This window comes from Trichoplusia ni, chromosome 8, assembly GCF_003590095.1.
Source record: "Trichoplusia ni isolate ovarian cell line Hi5 chromosome 8, tn1, whole genome shotgun sequence".
Taxonomy (NCBI): domain Eukaryota; kingdom Metazoa; phylum Arthropoda; class Insecta; order Lepidoptera; family Noctuidae; genus Trichoplusia; species Trichoplusia ni.
The window spans coordinates 2,075,107-2,100,600 of NC_039485.1; the positions used below are offsets into that span (position 1 = coordinate 2,075,107).

The 25,494-nt window shown below is 36.4% G+C and overlaps 2 protein-coding genes across 4 annotated transcripts; one reads left to right on the forward strand and one right to left on the reverse strand.

Moving 5' to 3' along the window:
• Positions 1–158: 158 nt before the first annotated feature.
• Positions 159–13,106, reverse strand: LOC113496945 (transmembrane protease serine 9-like). Its single transcript, XM_026876352.1, has 6 exons — positions 12,585–13,106; positions 9,782–9,941; positions 2,445–2,635; positions 2,086–2,177; positions 1,066–1,228; positions 159–864 (listed from the first exon to the last, which is right to left on the reverse strand). Exons 1-6 carry the CDS (start codon positions 12,643–12,645, stop codon positions 731–733), a joined length of 801 nt encoding a protein of 266 aa, XP_026732153.1. The 5' UTR covers positions 12,646–13,106; the 3' UTR covers positions 159–730.
• A 6,007-nt stretch (positions 13,107–19,113) lies between these two features.
• On the forward strand, positions 19,114–25,356 carry LOC113496944 (trypsin-like). 3 transcript variants are annotated; one of them, XM_026876349.1, is made up of 7 exons: positions 19,114–19,667; positions 21,360–21,551; positions 21,907–22,066; positions 22,900–23,062; positions 23,686–23,910; positions 24,261–24,435; positions 24,882–25,356. In XM_026876349.1, exons 2-7 carry the CDS (start codon positions 21,368–21,370, stop codon positions 24,998–25,000), a joined length of 1,026 nt encoding a protein of 341 aa, XP_026732150.1. In that variant the 5' UTR covers positions 19,114–19,667; positions 21,360–21,367; the 3' UTR covers positions 25,001–25,356. The 3 variants fall into 3 exon arrangements, with proteins under 3 accessions (XP_026732150.1, XP_026732152.1, XP_026732151.1); XM_026876351.1 differs by having other exon boundaries at positions 19,114–19,596; XM_026876350.1 differs by lacking the exon at positions 19,114–19,667 and having other exon boundaries at positions 20,821–21,551.
• The last annotated feature ends 138 nt before the right edge of the window (positions 25,357–25,494 follow it).

Here is a 25,494-nt window from a genome sequence, read left to right on the forward strand (position 1 = left end):
ATAGATAGGTTAAGTTTTTAGTCGATTTCCAAAATGATAACTTCTCAGAATTTCTACTTCAATATGATTCTATTTTTTTTTTAATGCATATTGCTTTTTAGTATTTCAGAATTTATTTTTAAGTTTCTTGTATGAATAGGGAATTTAATAATTACGCATTTTGACACAAGCAATTTTATTCGTTCAATTTTAAACTTATTTATTGTACTTAGGTAATCTAACTTAAATTTAACGTTCTTTACATATTTCCTAACAGCATAAATTTACAATTATTAAAACAAAGTTTTAATTTAATCACAGCCTTAAGTTACTAAACAACTACTTAAATTACTATAACTCTATAATACTGACGATTGCATTAACAAATGTAAAGTATTAATAATGCAGAAACAAATTGAATGTAACAATTCACAATAGTCAAATCCACAGTACAAACTTAATTAAATTGGAAGTTAAATATCAAATTAAAATATACGATATAATTAACAATAGTTGGAATTAGGCGGTTTTAGCTTCTTTTAATATGCCTCTTGCAATCATGGCTCTAATATCTATAGCCTCAGGACATATTTGTACAGAATTTTATAAATCTTTAGTACAGTTAGTCGATTTTTTTGATATCGACTAATTGAGATGAATCCCATTATCATATTCGTGATAGTTTTGTTTATATGCGTTCTGGACATGCTCAATATTCATTACATGATAGTTATTTTAATCGATATTTGTATCAACCATAGGCGGGAGGCTGGCAGGTGCAGGCATGACGAAGTGCTACTCGCAGCCACGGCAGGAAGCGGCCGACTCGGGCATAAACACCAGGGTATCCTGGTCTAGCGCAACCCCGGCCCCACGAAACAATACCTACACAACAGAATATTTGACACATTAATTTTGTAAATATGTTAGTTACCAAATTAAATCGGGTTTATAGTAAATAAAAGATGAATTTTATTTTTTCAGGACCTAGGGGATTTTTTAGATTTTTCTTATTATTCCATCTGCAAATGTGACTTTGATTGTGACACATATTTGTGCTTTCTGTTCAGCACAGTTTACACTTACCAACAAGAGTGTAGTAGGGATGCGGCAGGAGCAGTGGGCCACCGGAATCCCCTGTACACGCGTCTCTGTCTAAAGCGTTGGCGCACAACATGCGCGGCGTGACTTTCCTCCTGCCATACCCCGCGCCGGAGCAGTCTTCTTGGTCCCAGATTTTGACTGATGCCTTGAAAAATATTTGTATTATAGGGGTTAATGGATTATTAATTGGCTGTTATGATAAAAATGTTTATAACTTTTCAAAGATAAGATCCACATTCAGTAGATCCAGGGGTGTAATAAGGATTAGGCGGAATTATGTCTGTAAGTAAGTATGTAACTAATTTTAGATTTGAATTCAATACGTAATATTATGTAGATATCTTTAGATTTCAGTTGGATAAAAACATGTACACAGTAAATCAAAGTAAATAATTTAGGCGAATGAAAATAAAAGTAGGTTCTTTGATTTTCTTCACATCACAAACCAAACCAGAGGGGTAAATTATACATTTTAACGAGAATAAAATGTACGATTTCCCATTTTAATTTAGTATCCCCAACAAGATCTAATTAATTTTATGGCAAGAATTAAAGCTTTGTAAAGGTAGTGTTGGTACTGACTAATCAAAACTCATTGCATGTTAATTACCAAATATAAGAAAATGACGATCATGACTCCGTACACGAAGTAAAGAAACTTAATGGACATTACTCCAACGACAACACATTTTACAACCAAACCATAAAGTTCTTAAATAATAATTATATATTATTACAATCGAGTAGTCACAGCTGTACAGATCTGCAAACGTACGTCACTATGACGAATTAAATAACTTTTAGTCAAAAGGAATATTAGAATACCGTTTTATTCAAATATGCGCGCGCGATCAGAATGGCGTAGGACCTCTTTCATTTAAATATTCTAAATTACCATTACTGTGTATTTTATTCTTGTCATAAATCGAATTGAATTGTTATGCTATAGTTATGACTCCGTAGAGATCGTATGCCATACTGATCGCACGCGGATTTCCTTACTTTGAACGGTATGTTGGAAGACGGGCCCTTCTCTACCGTGCTGCCCCAGCCCGTGACTATTGCGTTTTCTCCTTCATCTAAGTCTTCAGCATCTGAAGTTTTAATGGCATTAGAATTATTTAACAACTTAGTAGATATATAAGAACTTCTAAAAAGGAAATTATTCTACGGATGCGCGGAGGAATTAATCCTTAAATCCTTGTTGTTTTGAGTTTCACAAACATTTAAATCTCATGCACAAAGACAAAGACACGCTCGGTATCTCTAGCAGAAGAGTTAAGTCAGACTTATCTTAATAAAGTGATAATTTAAAACTAACAAATTTTGATAATAAGTAATGGACTATGCGAGTGAAATACCTGGTAAGCAAGCAGGCCGGTACAGTTTATCAGGCAGCGGCTCTGCCAGTCTGAGCACCGCTATGTCATAATCATACGTGTATCTGTTGAAGTCGGGATGTTGCACCACGTGGACCACCTCGAAGCCGTCAGACCGCGAAGAGTTCACGTCGTATTCGCCGACAAGGACCGACAGACGGGATGCCTCTATCCTGTAACAATCATCACATGTATGTAAAATTATTTAGAAGCCTATTTAATTAAACGGAGATGTGTGGCGTCTCACAGGAATGATCAGAGTGATCATTTTACTTATCATCATTGACTAATGTATTTTCCGTACTCAGGCTCCAAATAGACTAATTCTGCATAACCACCCGATGCATAATGGGCCAGTATGGGCCATTTTTGGTGATGGTCCACCCAATTCCAATGAAGTCTAATGTGACGTCAGCATTCTTCTAAAAGGGTTCTGGTCGTACAGATAGTTTTTGCCCGGTAGCTTGCTACTGCCGTCTCTTTGCATGGTGGAAAAGAGTGAAGAAACTTCACAAGTATAATTTACAGAGTAGTAAATCTCATAAACTTGGGACAAATGGCTGTTTTTAACCTTTCAAACAAAAATTTAAATTGTTATGGGTCTAAAATGAGGTCGTTTGAACGGGTCAGTACGCATGTATCAGTCATAAGTCGCAATCCTGCGCCGCAGGTGACTAAGCAATGAATTGCAGGACAAAAAACCATGTAGAATATCACGAGGTCAATTTATTAACTTAGCATCAAAATAAAAGTTTTTTGAAAACAGTATTCTCATTCAATAAAGTTTTTTTTTGTAACTGTAAACGAAAATGTATACAGTTAGTAATGAAAAATCAGTTTTGAGCTGACATTTATTGCTCATAAATAAATGTTGAAGGAACATAATTATATGAGGGCTTGTAAAGCTTCGCGCTTCATTTAAATTATATTAATTTAGAGATCTCTCGTTAAGTATCGATTAAAATTCAGCACACATCGTTACCGATGCGAGACAATCGATTTGCGCCGCTACGTGGCTATTCGAGAGGACAAAAGGATAGCGCATCCAATGCGACCTTAACATCATTGCAGTGATGTAACTGATGGCCGTGGAGCTGTATAGCCTACATGTGACAAATTTTAAATTATAACATAAACATAAAATTCGTTTTTACAATGTGAATAATTTTAACCTAATTTTAATTTTTTCTGAAATTTTATGTACTTTGGCTGAGTTCGAATTAAAATAATTTAAATAACATGTCAACAAAAATCAACGAACAAAATAAATAGACGTCAATATTTTCGTAATTACGAAGGTGTATCATTAAGTGTAATAGTGTATGCTTCTGAAAACACAGCCACATATTCAAAAAATACAATCAGACTATTTCAAGAGGTTACAGAAAACTTTGACCTGACCAGCCAAATTCTAAAGATCTTGACATCTTCTCCACATAAATACAAGACAAAAGACAACTAACTCTTAGGTCAGGTCAACACGGTTGCAACATACAGTAGCAATATTTATTCACAGAGCCACCTTTGTCCTGAATTACAACTAAACGATTATACATGAGCATGCTTTAGTCCTAGGCATGCGCCAAGGTGACTGCCATCTAACATTGGCCTCTATACTTCTGTAGATATTCCAGGTCGTGGTCAGATATGATTTATGATATGGATAATAGGAAAATGATTAGCATAGATAGGTGAAAAATGTTCTCGTTATTAATTACTTATTGTAATGATACCTGCCGCTACCTAGAGAGAGATACGTTTCGAAAGAGCCTGAAAAAGGAGTAATTGAAATAAAAACATTTTGATGTTGATTTTGGTTCTATCTAGTATCTAGACATGATCTATCTATAAGAGACCCTTACGAAACCTAAGGTCGAACTAGGACAGTATTGTTTGATCAAGCTGTATTTAACGTAGAGCAGGTGTTCTGTATTGGACTGGTAAAACTCTACGTAAGTAGCTCAGGAAAAAGGTACACTCTTGTGGTTCCTACCGGGTTTCTTTAATCAACACTTTAGTCATGTCTTCTGTACAGTCAACTAAAAATTGTTTTTACTCTAAACTAAGTGTTGCCACCGGCTCCGTCCACTAAAAATCTTAAATGATCTCACGAAGTATGATACCACGATCAAATTTGATGAGGTATGTTCCACCTCATCAAATTTAGCATTTCATATCCTAATCAAACCATAACGATGTTTTTTTTTAATAAAATATCTACTTTGAAAAATATTCTGCCGGATTATTATATCTTGGATAAGTTTACGTTTCACTTGACACGTTTTTTTATGAACACAAAATGAGTGAAAACTACAGAAAATATGTCGACGGCAAAGTTTTGAAGTTCTTGCCGTTATACGTTAGCCGTGCGGCGATCCTAAAATAACGTCACAAATCGTTTTAGATGAATCATACTTCATTCGGCAAAAAAAATATTTACTCTTTGACAATAAAGTCAACATTTATTCAACCAACTGGGTTATTAAATCAGTGTTGATTGCTAAAGGATTAGGTTAGGTATACACATATTATAACAGTTTACATTGATGATTAGAAAGAATGCCAAATATCAACCGTTTACCGAAAACGAAACGACGATGGTTGTGTCAAAGATGTTTATTTAATTGTAACGTTATTCCACTTCAGATTTTGACATATACTTAAATAGAATTAAGTAATTGTTGAGTTATAAGTGTTATAACTGTAAGTAAAAACTATATTCAAGTAGATGGTTTATGTCAAATGTTTATAAAATGTTCAAACTATGTGACTCAAGCGATTAAGAGTGACGGAGTTATAAAGAGAGTAAAATAAACTAACACATTTGGTACCTTTTTTTTAACCCGGGGCACTTGCATAGACCTCCGCAGGGTAGGAATTGGGTACCTATTCAGCCTTTTACTGAATAAACTCGAAGCGCCGAGGGTCGAATACCAAAGTTCAGCCAGGTCCCCAATTCTGCTATATACAATGACCGATGAATTTCCAGTTATAGTGTTGGCAAAATGCTTAAAAAAGAGAATCGGAATAGTTTCAAATTTAATCCAATTGCCATCTATTCATCGGCCATTGTAAATAACAGAATCGGGGTCCAGACATGATTTGTTTTAAAGCTGTGTCATTATTTTAGGATTTTTTGGACCGAATTTGGTTCTAGTAAGTGTTGGGGTAATTGTATTGCTCGCATTCTGTTTAATGTCTGTGTGTAAAGTGGTATTAACTTACACGCACTTTTAAAACTAAAAAATATCAACATGTTTTATGCGTTTTAATCAAGAAAGCTCTTATAAAAATGCGATTTCGATTAAAGATATAATTTTTGATATTCCAATAAAATTAAAATTCTTGTTAATTTATGAAAAAACTTATCTTAATGATCGTAAACCAGCAGCTGGTTTGCATTTTTATAAATGTTCGTTAATTACATGTATGCCCCTAAAAATTGGAAACGGAGAAGCAAGCGGTGTCAAGTATTTCTCAATTTAGGTAACAAATATGTGTTTTCTCACAAAATACAGCCTTTTAAACAATTAGCATCTTCTCAAGAAATCAGGAGTCTGTTTTCTCAGGATGAATGCACAAGGCAAATATTTTGTAAGAACACTAAATAAAAGGGTCTTTACGTAATGCAAGGAAAGTGTGTCGGGTCCGATAAAGGTCACTCGTATTGTTTTGGGTCCCTAAGGGCACATATTATTTGTAAATGTTATGTAAAATATGGCCTTATGCTCAATGGCCCTTTGTGGCGTAATAACCTAATTGTAGGCTGCACTTCATACAAATTGCAGGTTTCTCAGATTGGTACTCGCGAAGTATGAAATTAGAAAACAATAAAAGTTCGACCTACAAAAAGGAAAAGTTCCAATGAACAGTGTATACTTTTTCATATACTCAAATTAAGATATATCTTATCAAATCACATTTCTTTAACATTTTACGATTGTCAAAAATCAAATAAAATAATCGAACAAGCAGAATTGGGTCAAGCAATAAATGCGTAAGTTGCAAATTGGCATAAAAATATATATTTGTATTTGCGTTGTTGTAACAATATTTTATAGGGCCGTAAATGTAAGGAAGGCAGTGAATGAATTGAGGGTCAAATGCGCAGTCATAAACCATAACTCTGAAGGAGGCAAAGTACACTCGCACACACGTGTAGGTATATGATGATACAGAACTTACTCAGGGATTCGCATCCTGTTATAAGATATAAACAGTTATCTTGATTGCTGGGAATTAATTAAAACATCACTAAAACCAACTCCATGAAAAGGTTAGTGCATCGGGGTTTGTGGGTAACTGTACTTAAATTACATTTTGTATGTGGGTTCAGTATGATTGTTTGATGAGATTTACTTTAGGGATTATTTTTGCAAGAATTGTAGCCTATTTTTCTATAAATATATCAAATTTAGTTTGCTCAAGCTTTGACTGTATATCCAGATATTTAGCAACGAATAGTTTATTTTAGTTGATCGTGAGTAACTATTGATCTTAATTTCATTCACATGTACTTTATTTTATAGTTCATTATAAGTGTCATCTTAAAGTATGCATACTCGTACTAGTTTTAATTTGTTCAACTTTTAATTCATAATAGCCTAATTTGTTGGATGAATAAAGATACGCTTGAGGATAAAGAAGATTATTTAATGAATTTTTCTTTTTTTTTGCTTAGACTCGGTGAATCAGAGTGATACTTCCTCGTATAAGTACGGTACATAGCCAAATTTAACGGAATATTAATTCCTGAAGGGCTTGTCATAAATGACGAGGCAAGCAGGCAGCGAAGTCAATTTATAACACTAATTTATATGAGGCTTCTTTTAAATAAAGTTTATACTTCCTTATTGTTTGCGATTTCGCTGAAAATGAGTCTGATTGGTATTCATTCGTATACCTAACTGATGTGACTTAAGCTTTTGGTATCCAGTTGTTGACCAAAAGATTGTTACGAAGTTTATTAAGTGAGAATCATGATATCCTATAGATGGACTTTGGAGTCCTGTTCCTTCACGGAACCCTCTGGTGCTCACGGAATTCCCAAATACCGGTTCATACAAAATCTTCACCGACTAACTACATAACGTTATTACTCCTGCTTATTACTACCTTACCATACACGTAATCGATTCCCAATTTCCCACATAAAATCGATGGTATTCCACAAGTATCGATATCCAAAACTCGAAAAGTCTGCAGCATCATTACGAACTTTGTACTCATCTTGGCATTAGACAATTCACACCTACGAGGTCAGAATTAGAATTTGCATCATGAGTCACAGCAAGACGGCACCAATTAACTTGTCTTTTACGGTTAACGAAAGTGACTTTTTCTTTCTTACTCATGTTAAATTACAGTTAGACGGAAAGACCTTTGAGGTGCCGACGTGACGGGCAAAAGAAAACAACAGTAGATAAATATTAACCACCATATTGTATATGCCTTGCCGAGTCTTCTAATGAAGTTTGACCTCATAAAAGCTTTATGGTAATATTATGAGCACACAATGCTTCCGACAGGTGCCAATGTTCGCTGATTCTTGATGACATGAAGGCTTCGTCGTGTTTATAATCCACTTTCACCAATTAGTGCTCACCTACATCGACTATTGTTTGCAGATTGTCCGAAGCAGCAGGCTATTAAGCTATTATTTTAGCATATAAACATATTCATGACGATTGAATAAAGATAGTTAGATTTGCACATGTAAATTTATATTATAGAAAGGTGTACGCCGATAAATCATGGAGTGAGGTCATCATTGTGTTAGCAGCGATTGTAATCAGTGTGGGCAAACTGTGCTCTGATGCCTGATGGGTCAGTGAATGAGTTTGACATTCGACCTACTAATCCCGTGACCGATCGTAGGAGGATAATTAACGGCTTTAGCTTTAGGAAGTTTCCGATTAAACCTTTTGTTAGCTCCGTCGAAAGTCCTACAAAATCTTCGAAACGTCGAGCGTTGTGGAATATTCAGAAAAATGTACTCTCGAGACTAACGTGCTCTTCTGTTATCTTAATTCATCGTAAGCAGACTATTAAGTACTGAGCAACAATATTTGAGTACACGGTTTGATAATACGGGAACGGGTGTTGTTATATGAATCGTTAATTTTGGTGGTATACTTTACAGTGCTTATGATGGGCGATATTATGCAGTTAACTTAACATAATCTGTTAAGATATTCCGTTGGCAATTTCAATTTTGTTCCAATACTGGTAAATATTAATGCTCTTTAGCTGCGCGAGCCACACCTTATCCTTTAATGTCCCCAACTTTCGATTTCGCCTCCGTTTTGCTTTCTCACATCCCAAAATGGCAAAAACAACGGTATCAGATCAAATCTTTAAATAAAATTTTAGAGAGTGTAAAGTTTTACAAATACAGCTTTTATTGTAATATTGGTGCACCTTATATGGTGTGTCGCGAGAGGTCAAGATCGATACGAGATAAATATCCACAGTTTAGTAACGCGAACTTTTAAAAACGTATTGAGAAATTTGTTTTATTAGGTCTGTCGCCACACGCCATCCAGGTGTTAACTTTAAGAAGCTTATGATCCTAAACGAGGCCCGTTTTATTAGGCCGATTGTTGTTTTCAAGAGAGACCAGATGTTGATGTAGCCTTGAAAAAGTATTTTGGATATTCAAAACATAATGACAACGACGGTGAAGGCTTGATGAAAACTACTCTTGAAGAGAACCTTCTTTTTTACAAGATTGTGATGTTGAATTTAATTAAGATACAAAATCAATAAAAACCAATTTCTACACGACCTCTGGTTATCAGGTAGTTTATGAACGTAACCTCCTAGGCCAGGGCTGATGATGTGTAGGTTCGGTTCTCTCACAAAAGTTAACGGTTGACCCCGAACTAGGTCTGTTGTGAATGATAAGGCACGCGTTACGCATTTTGTTACGAGGTCAAAGTCATAGATCTGATCAAGGTTACGGGCCCTTACCTGGCGGTGTGACTGGCCGAAACTTGAGTGCCGGATTAAAGGTATACTTTTTAACAAGTGTTTTCCATACCTTTGGTGAGTACTTTTGGAATACATGATATTTTTTCTCAAGAGCTTCTTGAACACCGAGTTTTGAGATGATTTCGGAAAAGAACACGATTACTATTTTTTTTTTCTGGAATAAGTGTTGATGATGGAAAGATTCAGACAGTTGAAGGCAGACAGAAATTGACAGGGTGAAAATTGAAGCTTTTTGTAGGCATTACTGCAGTTATAGGACGGTAGCAAGTGCCACAATTGACACACTATTTCCTTGCTTTTCCATATGGTCTACGGTCATTTCTTACCCGTGTACACAATGCGTAGCAGTAATGAGATGATCCCTGGCGACGACAGTGGCTCCGCAGATGACTTTCCCGTCCCTCTTCAGGGCCGCCAGCCAGGGGAACTCGCCAGGAATCACCGCCTCGCCTCCAACTACACGCGCTCCTCTAGCCACCCCACACGCTGAAACATAATGTGAACCACTTAAGATCCCATTCAAAGTGTTACTTGGAACTATGGAACAAATGATAGCCATCGGTAATACTGTCACAGAAGTAATTAAAGAGAACTTGTGGTCCCGCCGTTTTAATTTTAACAACTATAATAGTGTTGCCTTATTAAGAGGTTTCTCTCTTTGTATTGTCTCGCGAAAGTTTGAAGATGAAAAATTATATATCTTTCGCAATACATTATTTTCAGTATTTCTATTTCTATATACTATTTTGCACTGGGATCGTTATCCTTTAAATAATAATTTTATCGGACTGATTATTTATAGAAAACCTTGCAACGAATGAAAAACTTATGGGATGTTTACAGTAGCAAGAATGAATAAATAATCTTGTTGTTGTTTGTGGCAAAAAATATTTTCTGCTTAAAAGAAGGCATATAGAAAATAGAAGAAAGCAAGATTAACTTTATGAAATCCTGGATCTGTGCCTTACTAGGGTGTCAACAAGCTAAATAAATACCTATATTTGTTAGACCCTTCAGAATTTAGAACCGCAGATGGGTATTTACTTTTCAACTTTCTGTTTATATTCCGAGCTTGTCTTAGCCAACAGTCTGTGAGGTCGGTATTGACGCGCTAAGTTACGCGTTCTTCGTTTAAAAGGTCACGTCGTAATCTATTAACCTCTTCGTTAATGGACTTTTTGTATATGAGTAGGATGACCTAAGGATCTTGCGTGGATGAAAGTGGTAACTGTTAATTGTCAGTACGAAAATAGTACTGTCTATGGTAAGCGACATACTAAAGAAATGTGGAAACTAAGATCATAACTTTACTTCTCGTAGAATTTTCAAGGCAAAACAGCCAGAATTTGTTAAAATGTATTAAAATAATATCTAAAATAAAACGTGAGAGTGAATCATCCTTCTATCTATAATAGTCTATCAATTTAATTGACCTTCAAAACTTGCTTATTATTGGCCTATTTACAGTACTTTTATCTGATTCCAATTTCGATTTTATATTCGACTCTTTATAAGTTTAAGAGGCGAAGGCGTGCTTCCGATATGATTTATAACATGAGAAAGTGCTGATATAATTATAATTAATGTTCTTATTTTAATTAACTATTCGAGTCATTAAACCAGCCCATGTTAATTTGAGGTTTTGCTCCAATTTCCAATTAGTATTTAAGTCAGTTGGGCTTTATTGACTTGTATTAATAAGGGTGTTTATTAGTATTTGTATGACGTCATGTGGTGTTTTTACCTTGTCCCTAGATCTCCTATTTTCTATTAAAGGAATACATCCTTTACTATTTGTATATATGGAAACTATTTTATTTCATTATCCTTTGAGATAGAAGCAGAATCTAATACTATCTACAATTTTACTAAATAGATGGGATTTACATTTTCGTTGACTAATCTAACCTGTTATATTTTTATGTTATGGTTTAAGATTCTGATAATTTTACCTTTGTTCATTTGTAGTTAAAACTTTTGCATTTTGAATGCATGAATGACCCCGCTTGTTGTTACAATAAGTACGTATTTCACGGTTTAAAAAAAAAATCGTTTGTTCGCAAATCAGGATAATTTTGTTTGAACAAAAAAATAATGAAAGATGTCAACTGTCCAAATTAATTTACTAGGTGATGTTTTTTCCAATATTACATTAAAATAATCAACCATTTCCTGTTTTTTATACTTTTGGAATTTCCAGTATTTAACAAGAAGACTATTTGACTACTGACGCAATAACTTCAAAGTTCAATGTAAAACATTTTCACTTTGAATAAATATTAATTAAGAATATTTAAATTTAGCGCACAAACGCTGATTAGCATAATACGACGCAGTGTTAGTAAACAAACATTGGCGCCAAAATGCTCTCGTTCACAACGTGAAGGTACCTACTATCTATTATTAATGTTTGCAACATTTTACTGCGCATGCATTTTCGTTACTGCACGAGCATTCCATAAGTACGTACAATCGGAAACTGGGTCGCGATCAAAAGGCGATAAAGATATTATGCCTTTTTCTTTAGCCTCTTTTTGCGCGGTACGCGAGGAATTCGGAGGCTTTTAGGGCAAACTTGCGGATGTAAGTAATTGTTAATTGGGTGCAACACACATTAATATCATGAATCCGAGACGGCCTTACACATCCGGACCTCTCAACATAATTGTGGGAATATCTCAGCTGTTTACTGCTGGACATAGCTTGTACGAGCAGCGAGTGAGTGGCTGCACTCTCTAAAAGCACTTCAAACTATTAGCACTTATTTTATGACATAACCCCAACTGAAGTAATGCCTATTGAATAAGACATAAGAAATTAAAAGTTGTGTATGAATATCTACGACTTGTCACCATAAATAAACTTACTTGCTTCCGACTTTGCAATGCTACTTATGAAACGAATATTGATTCTTTATGGATATAAATAATTGATTCTACTCACCGAGCAAATTTAGGGGAAAATTATTGTATTAAAAAAAGCACTTAAGTATTGTAATTCCCACAGGAGGGCAAGGTAAAAATAAATTTCCAAAATATTTTGTAACCGATCACTTCACACAAACACCAAAATTATGAAAACTGCTGAAACAGCTGCTGTAACTGTAAGAAGTAATAGTTGGGCACTCACTGCAGGGCGTGCAAGCGGTGGCGGCGGCGACGGCCGCGAGGAAGCAGAGGACGCGCAACATGTCTGACGGAGTCACAGCCCACTCTATAGTCAGGGGGAGACGCCGGCCCAGCTATTATAGGCCGTGGGCGGCGCCTCCGATAAGGCCTCGGGGCCAGTGTGACAGACCAGATCAGGCCAAGTTCACGGCAACGCGACGACTGAGCGAGTGACGGCGGCCGCTGCGTCACCCCACCCGCTCGGCCGCTCTGCCGGCACCTCGCTCTCCGACTGTGGAAGGACCCGCGGATTAGATAATGACCTTGAAGACATAGACCTGATTGACCAACTCATCGCAGCGCCTTAGCTTGACATTTTTGAAGTGTTCTACTTTTGATAATGGCGTGCGCTAAGTTAGTTTGCATATTCACCTCCGGTGCAACGGGTTGCGTATTGTGTTACGTTACGTCACTATTTGTTTGAGTTGTGTTATTGCGTCCGTGTATAAGCAAATATACGTCAATAATATTAAATTTAGTTATCTTAGTAATTTTGGCTGTAGTTCATACTTAATCGATCTATGTGAAATATGTGAATAAGGAGGTTTTCATTTCAGCGCGAATTTACTGCAAATGTATTCTGTATCGTCGTGTTTGTAATCATTATTAGATTCGATCGGTGAGCCTCTCGCAGGCATGCGTGGCCAAGAGGCAAGCCCCTTCTTATAGATGCACAATACGACAGAAAGGCGACCATTCACGTGCGTCCGGTAGCGGGAAACAAAGTTCCGTAATTAGTTGCGTCACTTTGGTACTCGGTCATTAATTAATAGGGGCACGCCCCGAATGTACCACAGGTCCCGTTGCATTCCTTATGAGCTCTCAGTAAGGTACATCATAATGAATGGATCGCCTTTACGTACAATTACTTTAATTGATCGCATCGCATTCTTGTCTGGGTTATCACGATGCGGCGCGTCGCCGCCGTGTGGCCCCAAATTGAGTTAGCATCCCGAGCTGCACTTTTTTATGTCATATTTTATGGCGTGCTAAAAAGATACCTTCGTGTCTTCTGTTCTGTATATGTTTATACATTGGAAACATGATCATAAATATGCATGTGTGAACTTTGTGTCTTGCGTCGCCTAGTTTAACATATATTTCGAATGCGTCTCAAAATAACCTGGTATTTGGGTATTGTGTGTATAGAAAGGATGTCGTGTCGGTGTCGTCCGCGAGTGGGTCGCGTACTGCGCATATCCTTGCAGAAAGTCGCGTATGTTATGCAACGTGCATTTAATTTCACCCGCTGTTGGATGGCTCGAGTGATTCAATTTAATTCTTTTATATTTGGGCAATCTTGCTCAACTCGTTACGTAATGTAAGGATTATCATGTTGTATTTTGAACGTTTTGCAATTTTTGATATTTCGGAACAAACACTGGTACAAAGGAGTGCCGGCGACCAGCAGCCGTCAAAACAACAGGACGGCGCGCGGCGCCATTATACTTGCTTGTTTACATTTTGCTGTGGAATAATACTGTAATTGATATTTTGATTTATCATGTGCGTAAAGCCAGCATGCGTGAATACCGTTGTGGAGATTTATTGTTTCTGTAATGATTAGTGTCTGTCGGGACAGGAGGAAATATGATATTCACTTTAGGTAAATAAATAGAAAAATATTTTCAAACCTTCACTGTTATCATATGGGAAGTTTGTTTAACATTGATACATGAACATGACCATACCACACCTGTCTTTATCAGCTGCGTAAGACTTCCGTATTGAGAGGTATTCCTAGAGAGGTCTAGACAAACATTGGTGACCTTGTGACTGTTTTTGAAGGTGAGTTTCATGGAAAGAGCCGCGTGGAGTGAGGATCTGTGCAACGGTGTCAAGGGGACGGTGCCACCCGTATACAGATAACGATGCACACCTACTAAGCGTCATTATAACACGTTACCATTGTAACTCATCTCATTTTTCACTTCAAATGACATTTACACTTGGGAATGTAGATAGGATTGTTTATACTTGGACAAAGGTGCTGTTTTTTTTGGGTAATCTATTTAAAGTGTTAATAGGTAGTTAAGCTAGTTTTATTTGACGTGACAGCTCAGCTTTTTTTCGTAAAGGGCATTGATAGGAATCCAACAAATATTGCATTAAATAGATAAGAAATGTAAAGTTTAGTTAGCTTTATTCAGGAGAGCTGAACAATCACTTTGGTTTGTGAAAATAACGATTTTAGGAGTTTTGTTCTTGAAACCACTTAATTTCTGAATTTGCAATAATAAACTATAACAGATTGATTAGTTCATCTAAGATAGAATAATAAATCAAAATAAAAAGGTCGTTTCGTAATTTAAATTTATTTTTCCTAGAAAATCGCTCATTAAAAACAAACTAAAATAAAAATAAATCAACTTACGGAATTACGTATTATACTAGATCATAGCTACTGGTAATTCCATAGTGTTATATAATTCTATGGATTTAGAAACTTCGCGATACTTACCAGTATTTAGATATTATGAAAGTTAATCACTTTCTTGTCTTATTTCGTCATGCAGCTATTTTTATTTATTTGTCGCGTTACCTATTTCAACGCTTTCTCTTAGTTTTATTGTGAAATCTTATTTCTTTTATTTTTTTAAATACTTTCTTAGCAAAAATGTAACATTACTTTGATTTATGGGAGATAGATGCTCGTACTGCGAATCGAATATTTTGACTGCTTTTCGTGGCAAATAGAAGGAGTATATTTCCTCATCAATTGGTTGCTGATGATGAAGTTTGGAAGAGGGAAGTAACAAAATCATTTTGGAAAAGTTTCTCCGGAAAAAAGTCTCTTCCCCGGACACTAAGGCAGACCCATCCAGTTGAGAAAGCTTTGTATTGTGCTATCATGCTTCCATCATACAATAATAACACTTTTTTGTCGGCCCTCAGTCATCTTAACTCACACTCACAAAAAAGTCATTTTTACTGAAAACTCGAAAGAATCTTGATAGGAACATTAGTAACAAAAGGTTTATCATATTTATTGATGTGCCTCCATATCTGAGTAATAAAGTAATGCCTATGCACTGGCTGGCGGGCGGCGCACGATGCGCACGCGCAGCCGTGGCCCGGTATCGGCCTGCATACTTTTTGACCATGTAATGTTCCACTTTTTGATTACATTGAATTACGACATATTTAAGGGCGAACACGGAACTTTATCTTTTACAAAAGAAAGGTGTGAGGTCCGTCCGCTTTGAGGGTAAAAGGGTTTTGAACATGCCTTATGTAAGCAACGACAAGCTTGGTGATCGATAGTTATTACTTGCAGTGCTGTATACCAGACAAAAACAATTATTTTACACAACAGGGTAGTGGCAAAGCAAGAGAGGTAACGGTCATAAATTATTAAATGATGCAACGGTTTACTCACGCGTATTTATCGGGATAGCCCGACTAGTTTCGGACCCAACCGGAGTCCTTAATCATGATCACGATAGTTATTATAAAAAGGTCATAAATTAGTTTGTGATTAGCTTCGCGAGGCCGACTCGCACTTGACTGCCTTTTTTAAAAGTAGATAAGGCTATTGCACATGTGGAAGCAAAACGCCCAAGATTATGCCCCCTTAGTTTGTCAATAATATTAAGACTTGATGTTAAGTAGGATTTGCAAGTGAATAAAGTAAATTCATGACTGGAACTAGATTTAGTGCATTGCATAAGTTAAGCTTCTTAGCAATGTTAGCTTGTAGCTTAAAATGGACAGATTTACCTATTCTGCATTCCACTATAGAAGCTGCATTGGAGTTCAGGTTTACTTGTACTAAAAGCAAATTTTTAATAATTTAATTTAATATCTACATATATTACATCGTATACCTACAATGCCGCAGGTCTAGCAGAAATTCTGAAGGAGACCTTTTTTTATTTAACCTTTTTTTACGAAACATGTTATAAACGACTTTATAAATAATAGTCATTCAAACTTGATGAAATTTGTATGGTACAAAATGACAGCTATTTCACGTTAAATTAAAAAAAAACTACCAAATCAGTTCATCGAGTTCGAAGTTCCGAGGTAACCAATAAAAAAATCTCGACTCATTTAGAACCTTAAATTAAAAAAAAATCAACCAAGTCGGTTCATCCAGTCCAAAGTTCTGAAGTATGTAACCAATAAAAAAAATATATCGACTTACTGAGAACCTTCTCCTTTTAAAGTCGCTTCAAAACAAATAAGGATGAAAGACAATGTAATATTCCTTGATAAATCTTGAATCCAGTAACATATCATATCCCAAACACGTCCTATATTATGTCAGGGACGTACATAAAATACAAGCTTACTTATTGATCCCTCTCAATAAGTAACTTGGGAAGGGTGTTGCAATTCTCACGATGGTAATCAATTATTACTTCGCTCTTCAATCGATAGCCATTCCAATCCGATAGAACTAACAAACGGTCCAAAACCCACTTATACTGTAAAGTCCAAGAAACTGAAAGAGCATGGATAAAATTGTCACAAAATCAATCTAGTTTTTATTTCATGTTGTCCGTTTTATCTGGAACTTTTATAAGCTTAGATAAATAATATAACCACTCTAGTTGCGCGGTTCTAAAGTACCAGTTCAATCTAGAATAACCGGCAAGAAATCTTTTTTATAAAATAAAATATTCTATTACATTGTTATGTACCTATGTATGGAATTTTGACAAAGACAATCATGTAAAACTTATTGGGATATTTTACCAATATACTTATAACCAGCATATCGTACGAGGAACAAAAAAAAAAACAAAAGTTAAATTGGTAGTTCAAATCAGTCTAAATATCTTATCCATATACTTTTGTGGATTTTGAGTCAACGATATAGTCTCGGGTCGAGTCTGGACGAAGCTGGCTTGAAAAAGGGGAGGAGTCCAGCAGCGCGAGGACAAAAGCTGCGGATGATGATGATGTTTTTGTTTGAAGTTATCTAAATCTAGTACATTTATTATTTCATCTTTCTCTTGAGAGTTGCATGTCCTTAGAGTTTTCTTTAAACAAATCCGGTAAGAGATGTCCTCCAGGCGCAGTCAGACTCAAACAACAAGTATACGAAACAACGGAATCTTGTTTAAACAAGTATTGAATTTATTGTTGTCTTCGAATCCTTCGATACAGTCTGTTTGGCCTAGTTACAATGTTCTTATGTTCATTTTGGCGCCTGCTCATGTAGAAAGGTAAGGGCATTAATGTACAAGAATCGACAGATAAAGTTACCACGAAAGTATGTAAGTGACTGGGTTGGGTCTCAGAAACCAGCCTGTTTTATTCTCTCCCGCATTATATTTTGTGGATGGTTTGAATAATGTTTTATTGTAAGACCGGTAGTTGAGGCATGTTTTTCCAATGTGGTCGTCTTTTATTTTTTAAGTACAGTTAATTTGATGGTGTCCTGTTTCTGATGCCACAAGGTCTCGACGTCCTGTTGTGGTTGCAAGGACTTCCTATTTCAACAGTCGCGTGTGTAGGCTTAATTCAAGATTAAACTGTAGCCCAAGTGATATTACGTTGAAGTATAGCTTTATGAACTTTAGATATATTAAAGGGGACTTTCCATAAAAATTCGTCGTCTGTTTTCCAACAAGTCATGGATTTTTCTTAGAAAATAATTATACTCTAAGAATTGATTTTAAAATAAAAGAACACGTTTTAATAAAAAAATCTCGAATTTAGGAAATATACAAAAGGACAAGCAGCAATGATTGAAACAAATACATAATTGTCCTCTGCATGTATCGAACCCGCATTACATCGCGCACATTGGTCGTTAGCATGATGACCACTGAGCTATCCGTGTAATTTATAATACCGCTCATAAAATACGGGACTCCCGTTATACAACACGTAACTGACGAGTTCGGTTCCTCAGTTATTTGCGGTTTTGTTTATAATTGTAAAAAAAAAACTATACAAGGGAATATGGCTGTGGAGTTGTCTCGAAGAGAATGCAACCTCCTTAGTCATTTAAAAAAGATTTGTACGTTCATAAGTATTGCTGTTTGGTAACTTAAAGGCGCTTTGAAAATGCCTGCCGAGGGATATTTAGCAAAACAGTCTGCTGTGAATAGTTTTGTAAAATATAAATTCACTTCCAAAAATATATTCGATTTTATTTTGGAACAACATTAAAATTAAAAGTGTTTTCTATGATGTCATTTGACAATAAAGTTACTTTCTGGTTTCGGAGTATTTTAATAAAAATGAACATGTAAAATTTAAAATGACCATTATAGTAAGCTTATGTTTTGAATCTGAATACTGTTAACTAGGTCACCAGATCATCACATCTAAAGCCTACAAATTCAATTACTGTTAAATTTAATTTATGCGCATTATCTTCGTAGATCGGAACATAATTTTTTTTAATTCTTTAAAAAAAGGAACCAGGTTCTCAGGTCTGAAAAAAAACCTAACTGGTTTATCCACTTGGCCAAATATTCCCGAAAGGGTTGAAATTATATTAGCAACAAGAGTTCAAAATTGCTTATAATAATGATAAAAGTGACTGACTGTGCATTTGTTGATGATTACAGATTATGCATACTGTAGATAATTAAGGGAATAATACGGACCCTTACATGACGCCCTTATTAACAATCATATTTACAAACTGGCTGATTACGAGCACATAACCGTTGCATCTGAGTTGTGCAATAAACATTATGAATAACGAGGCATCAGTCACAATAGCACGTAGGTATCTATTAGGATCCCTCATGATTCGCTAATGCTTCTAATTACACCATTAAACAGATAATAATTCCATAAAAATTACAGAAAATCTGTTATGGTATTTGTGACATCGCAGGTGGGTTGTTTATAAGTGGTTGTGCGGGTGTAGGACTTGCATACGGTGGTGAGGACTAAGTGGAGCGCTGTGGAGAAAGTGCTGGCTTCGGCTCTGTCTGACTCCGATCTGTAGTGTGTACACAGGCAGGCGTCTCGTCACCCGCCTTTCGTCCTCCATCCATCCTCCAGTGAGTTCCTAATACTATTTAACCTTGAATTTAACCCGTGCTGTGTGAAGTGCTTGTGATAATTGATAAAGGTTTGTATTCAACATTTAATTAATTATTTTCCCAAAATTCAGTTTGTAAACAGGAAAATAGATAGGTATATATGTATATTGTTTGTGACCCGCATATGATTATGCAGTAATTGACTGTATTCATTACTGGAATATAAGGTTTTTTAATTTGTGGTTGTGTACTAGTAAATATATATTATCTATAGGTATAATTTTAAATAATCGAACCTTTTATAACTTGTGCACTGACCCTACGAGAACAGCGGTTACATTTAAAATGGTTTAGGGATAATAACATTAAAATCTCACAGCTATATAACAAATCCCAGATAATACTCAAACAGATATGTACAGAATAATAATCATTATAATTTAAACCTTTTTAAAGTAGGTACATTCTAAACAAAGTAATTAGTAATTCAGATTGAATTAAATACTCCTTTCATTAAAATATTTTTAGAAGTGGTTCTTTGACCCAACACAGTTGCTCATTTTTATACAATAAAAAAAAGGAAATCGATCACTGAGCAACTAGAGTTAAATAAAACACTTTCATTTCCGTCAAATTGTCCGGGAGCAGGAAAACGAACGACTCTCTACTAGCCGCTAGAGCCACGGGAACCGCGTTGGCGAGTTTGGCGATGCAGCGCGCATACCAAGCGGGAAATTTCAATGTTATTCTATCACTTACCATTCAAGATTATTTATAGCCGTTTCGATTAGGTTGTAAATGGATTTCTACCGGCTAGCGAAGGACAAGATACCTTTAAGGTTCCTTCAGTGGCTGTTTCTAGGAATCGTTTTGATTAGTGGGCAAGTCGGTGTTTTGACCCAAGCATTTTACTTTAAGGCTTATCTTTGTTCGGGATTAAATAGGACTGAATCAGTGAATTTACTAAAATAAATAATTTTAAATAAGTTTTATGCCCACTTCGCCGAAGGCTCGTGCGGTGAAAATGTAAGCAATCATTAATGTCAAAGTTCGCGACCCGAGAATTATAAACAAAAAATACAATCAACCAACGTTTAACCCAAAAATATATTCAAATTTAAATTCTTAACTTTCTTTTCATTGACCAGAATAAACGAGCAACTCGTGCGACATTCAAACATCCTTTTAGTAGCTTGGGCTACCGGCGCGCCGCCGGCGCCGGCCCTTAGGGTCACGTGACACGAGCGGTCAACGCAAAAAACAAATGATATGCAAATGCGATCTTGATGAGATGAGTGATCTCAAGTTAGCGGTACATCGGCAAACGCTGGGAGCAGCGGGTTTTTGACCCGGTTACACCGTGTCCTTGATTCTGCTTTAATGTTATCAGCAATGCAATCTCATTGGAAACTCGATTATAATACTCGAATAAGATTAAATTCAGCGTAAATGTGACACCAACATACTTTGCGGTAATGTCTTCGCGGTTATTTTAAGATTGGCCTGGATTCATGACGTTGTTATGGTGTTGCGGAACTGATTCGGGAATTACCGATATTGGGACCTTAACGGGCCTTTGCCAAATGTGGGAAGTATTTTAGGGTACCAGTTTTTTTGGTTATTCCACAAAGTAAACAACTAGCGTTTGCATACCCGTCTTAAGCCATTTTGAAATTGCGACATAATAAGTAGACCCAGTAGATTTTCCACACTGGTTAGGCAAATTTATATTACAGGTCATGATATAATTGTTCTATAAATACCCTACATTTAAATTCTAGGTTCCACAATGAATCGGGCATTACTATTAGTGTGCCTGATAGGCGCCAGCTGGTGCCAGTCAGCTAGTGTCGCTGAGCCTAAGGAGAAGGAGAAGGGTTTTATCGACTGGATCAACAACCTACTGGGCGGCAGCAGCACGACCACCAGCCCTATTATCTCGAATGAACCACCACCAAACTGCCCTGCTTGTCGTAAGTAGTTTTATGATACAAATATATCTGTGAAAAGTACAATAACTATCATGGCTCATGACGCAGCCTAGTTATGAAAAGACAGACAGCGGAGCCTCAGTAACAAGGTTTCATTTCTTCCTTTTGGGTGAGGGACCCTAAAAAATAATTTTAACTTCGGAGTACCTTGATCTGCCATTTCCTGAGGTACCTGAAACTTCTTCTGCATGTTTCGTTGATTTCAAATCAATATTAAGTTGATAACAAAAGGCAGGCCATTCGTCTCGTATCTAGGTCGGGATCATCAAACGGCAGCTTCCCAAAAATCAGAGCTTCGAAACTATAATAAAGATATAACTTATCTTCTACTTTCCAGAATGTGGTATTGCACGAACAAAACGTCGTATCGTGGGAGGGTACGAGACTAAGGAGCGCGAGTATCCCTGGATGGCCATGCTCATGTATAACGGCAGGTTCTTCTGCGGAGGATCCTTAATCAACGACCTGTATATCCTTACTGCCGCTCACTGCACCGGGTATGTTACCAAAGAGGTGGCATATCACCGCCTCCTTAATTAAATACTTATGGAAGAGAGAAAACAGCTCAACATCCTTTTCACTTGCACTTTTGCAACAGACATACTGTAAAAGTTGATGGTAGATCCCAAGTTCAATGAAAAATACTTTCAATTAAAAAGGATATGGTTCAAGCCTCGGATACAATACCACACTGCATCTGATGGTTAATACTTAATACTGTATCTTTTTTTTTACTATATTTTGGAGGTACCCCAAAATCCATAGATATGAAAATAGTTTTAGAACAGCTAGCTTTTAACACAGCACAAAAGCAGCATCTGTTTACAAAATGTTGCCAACACAACAGTATTGTGACAGTCCCAGTACCACTCATTGGTTAGTTATTGCCAATTTGTTTCTAGTTTATATCATAGCTTTGTATAGGCAATGGTAATGAACCGTGCAGTTGGCTCTACGCCATGCCTCTTGCATAGCTATACGCACCTGAATGTCTGATCTTGATGAAAATATCCATTTGCATGCTATCAATGTGATTTGATTTTCAAATCACCACTTTTACGATTTTAGAGCACCTATAGAGAATGAGGATTCTTGTCTTGTTGCTTTACTTTCTTTTTTATGTCAGAATAAATACTTTAAAGTTAAATGTTGATAGCCTTTGTCTCCTAACTCATTAGCTCTCCCCACAGCATCTAAATCAAATTTATCTGTAGAAATTATCTTAATAATTTGTCAGTAGTTCTGTCAGGGAATATTGATAACTTTTCAAAATATAAAAAGAACCTCCTTATTTTGAAGTGGCTTGAAAACAAAACACTGTCTTCCATAGGTACCGTAAAGAGCGCATCACCGTTCGCCTGCTCGAGCACGACACATCCAACCCCAACGAAACGAAGACCATCGATAGGAGAGTGTCGGCTGTCATACGTCATCAGCGCTATAATCCAGGAACTTATGATAACGATATCGCGCTCATGAGGCTTGATGAAAGGGTAAGTTATTTTGAAGAGTTTCAGAATTTTTCTTACCTGTAGCTTTAGTAGCCTTAATATGAAAGTTGCAGTTGTGCCATACACGAGAATAACTGAGAAGACATGGTTTGGAGTTAGACACTAAGTTATTTGTATGAATCAGATGAATGGTTGGTTCAGTATTAAAGAAATAGAGCGAAATGACCGAATAGCGCGGATAGCGCCGTCTTCTTTATACAAAGGAACAATGCGGTTTCGCGACATGATAAAGCATCATTTCGATAATGGTACATAGTTAGCATTCTAAAGATCCGACTGATAGTCAAGAACTATTTGTTTTGATGATAAATTGCGTGCAATCAAACATGAAACCAAACTTTCCCGTTCGAATTCCTCATCGCTAACGAATTTCTTTTACTTACACTTTCGGCTAAACCATTACGGGGTATTCATTTCAGCTTAACATATCTGCGCATAGATTGGGGAAATAGTTTGCTTAATCAAGCAGCGAGACCGTCAAGAAATATTTATCAAATGGAAATACTTAGTACTTAGATAGTTGATGCCTTAAGGTGATGAAGTCCTTTGAGCTTAGGATGGCAATGCATTTGGGCTGAGAATTTAAATAATTGTCCCGTCTTCAGGTGGACCTTAGCAACGCTGTAAAGCGAGCCCGCCGCGATGAAGACTCAAGTTCGACTAGTACAACAGAAGCAGCTACAACGCCAGCAGAACAGCAGCCTGATGACGTCAGAGTTCGTCCTGTGTGTATGCCGACTGGCGGACTGTCGTACACCAGTCGCTGTGGGGTCGTCATTGGATGGGGTGTCACTGACGAAGGAGGTTCTGTCTCTAATACGTTACAAGAGGTAAGTAACTAAGTAAGAACTTTGTTGATCGGTTTTAAAAAGCAAGAGTTTCAGTGGAGGTTAGAATATGCCCGAAGAAAACTTCATAATAATTGTTGCAATTGCAAAACGTATGAGCGTTGAATTTAATGTAACTACTTACCTACTTACTTCAAAACAGATTCTAGGCAAAAAAGTAATCAATCAAATAAATTATAATTTTTATCTAAAGCATCTTTTAAACATAATTATCAAAATACCTATATGAATGAGTTTCCATGACGTCGTTCAACCAACAACGGTCTATGAACTTGTGGATATCCGAGCCTTTCTTAACAGTACCTAATCTAGTATTTACTCTATCTCCACAGGTGAAAGTACCCATTGTATCGAACACGGAATGCAAGGAGCGTTCGTATGGTCGGAGAATCACAGAAAACATGATGTGTGCGGGCGAGCCAGATGGCGGCCGCGACGCCTGTCAGGGAGACTCCGGCGGACCACTGCATGTCTTCAACGAGACCACCGAAAAGTACCAGGAAGTTGGTCAGTAAATACTAGAAACTTTAGTAGGAAAATAAGTTCAAAAGCTCCCTTTAACGTTCGGTTTTAGAGCTATGCTAAACAACGGAATGTGATGATGTAATAATAACCTCCCGTCCGACGAGCGGCCTTCTGCACATTGCATTTTTTATTTATCAGCTTATCTTTAAAGTTACCAGCAAGATATGAAGATAGATGACCCGTTTTAAAAACATGTAAACAATTAAAGATCTGTTATTTTACTTCACGTCGACAACATAAATAAGAACTATTAATTTTCTGTAGCAACCAGATGTCTTGTTCTATGTTGTCCGTTTACAAAATCAATTTCGAACTTTTTCAAGTTCTGAATAAACAATTCCTTGATTTCCAATTCTATACCACGTGCGTTAGACGTAGGTACTGACTATTGACGTCACTATATTAAACTTTAATGTCTCACGTTTCAGGAGTCGTGTCCTGGGGCGAGGGTTGCGCAAGGCCTGAGAAGTACGGCGTCTACGCCCGAGTCAATCGCTATCTAACATGGATCAAGAGCAACACAGCGGACGCTTGCTACTGCGACTAAACGCGACTGTACCGAGGACTGGAAGATCACATGCAAAAGTGATGCGACAAAGTATTAAGAGGCTCCAGTGTTAAGACATAATACAGTGGTCAATAGATTTAGAGTTGTGGAGATTAACTAAGGGCCCCGTCACACTAGCGCCACGTTGCTTCAACTCATTGAATGTCCAAAGTATCGCTATTGTGAAGGGGCTCTACGTAAAAATGTGCCTGTTATTTTAATCCTCTTGGCAATTGTCTAGATATATAAACTAGATGTCTTAAACATTGCATTTAAACATAAGTTTTATGATTAGTTTACATAGCATTTTCCAGTTGGGAATAATGATAAGAAATATTTAAAGGAGCAAATTTTATTTTTTTAATAATTTTCTTAAACAATAATTTGTATCTTTGTCTCCTTACTTTTGTATTTGTTATACTATAAAGCTCTCTGTTTAAAATATTATTTATTAAAATAAATTAAACTAAGTTGAAGACAACTGATGTATTATT

Excerpts from the sequence above, each read along its gene's own strand:
- LOC113496945 (XM_026876352.1), bottom strand. The coding sequence starts at position 12,645 with ATGTTGCGCGTCCTCTGCTTCCTCGCGGCCGTCGCCGCCGCCACCGCT. Across the intron at positions 9,942-12,584 it reads CACCGCTTGCACGCCCTGCA|CGTGTGGGGTGGCTAGAGGA; the intron begins GTGAGTGCCCAA and ends ATTATGTTTCAG. Across the intron at positions 2,636-9,781 it reads GCTACGCATTGTGTACACGG|GATAGAGGCATCCCGTCTGT; the intron begins GTAAGAAATGAC and ends TGATTGTTACAG.
- LOC113496944 (XM_026876349.1), top strand. The coding sequence starts at position 21,368 with ATGAATCGGGCATTACTATTAGTGTGCCTGATAGGCGCCAGCTGGTGC. Across the intron at positions 21,552-21,906 it reads ACCAAACTGCCCTGCTTGTC|AATGTGGTATTGCACGAACA; the intron begins GTAAGTAGTTTT and ends TCTACTTTCCAG. Across the intron at positions 24,436-24,881 it reads CGAAAAGTACCAGGAAGTTG|GAGTCGTGTCCTGGGGCGAG; the intron begins GTCAGTAAATAC and ends CTCACGTTTCAG.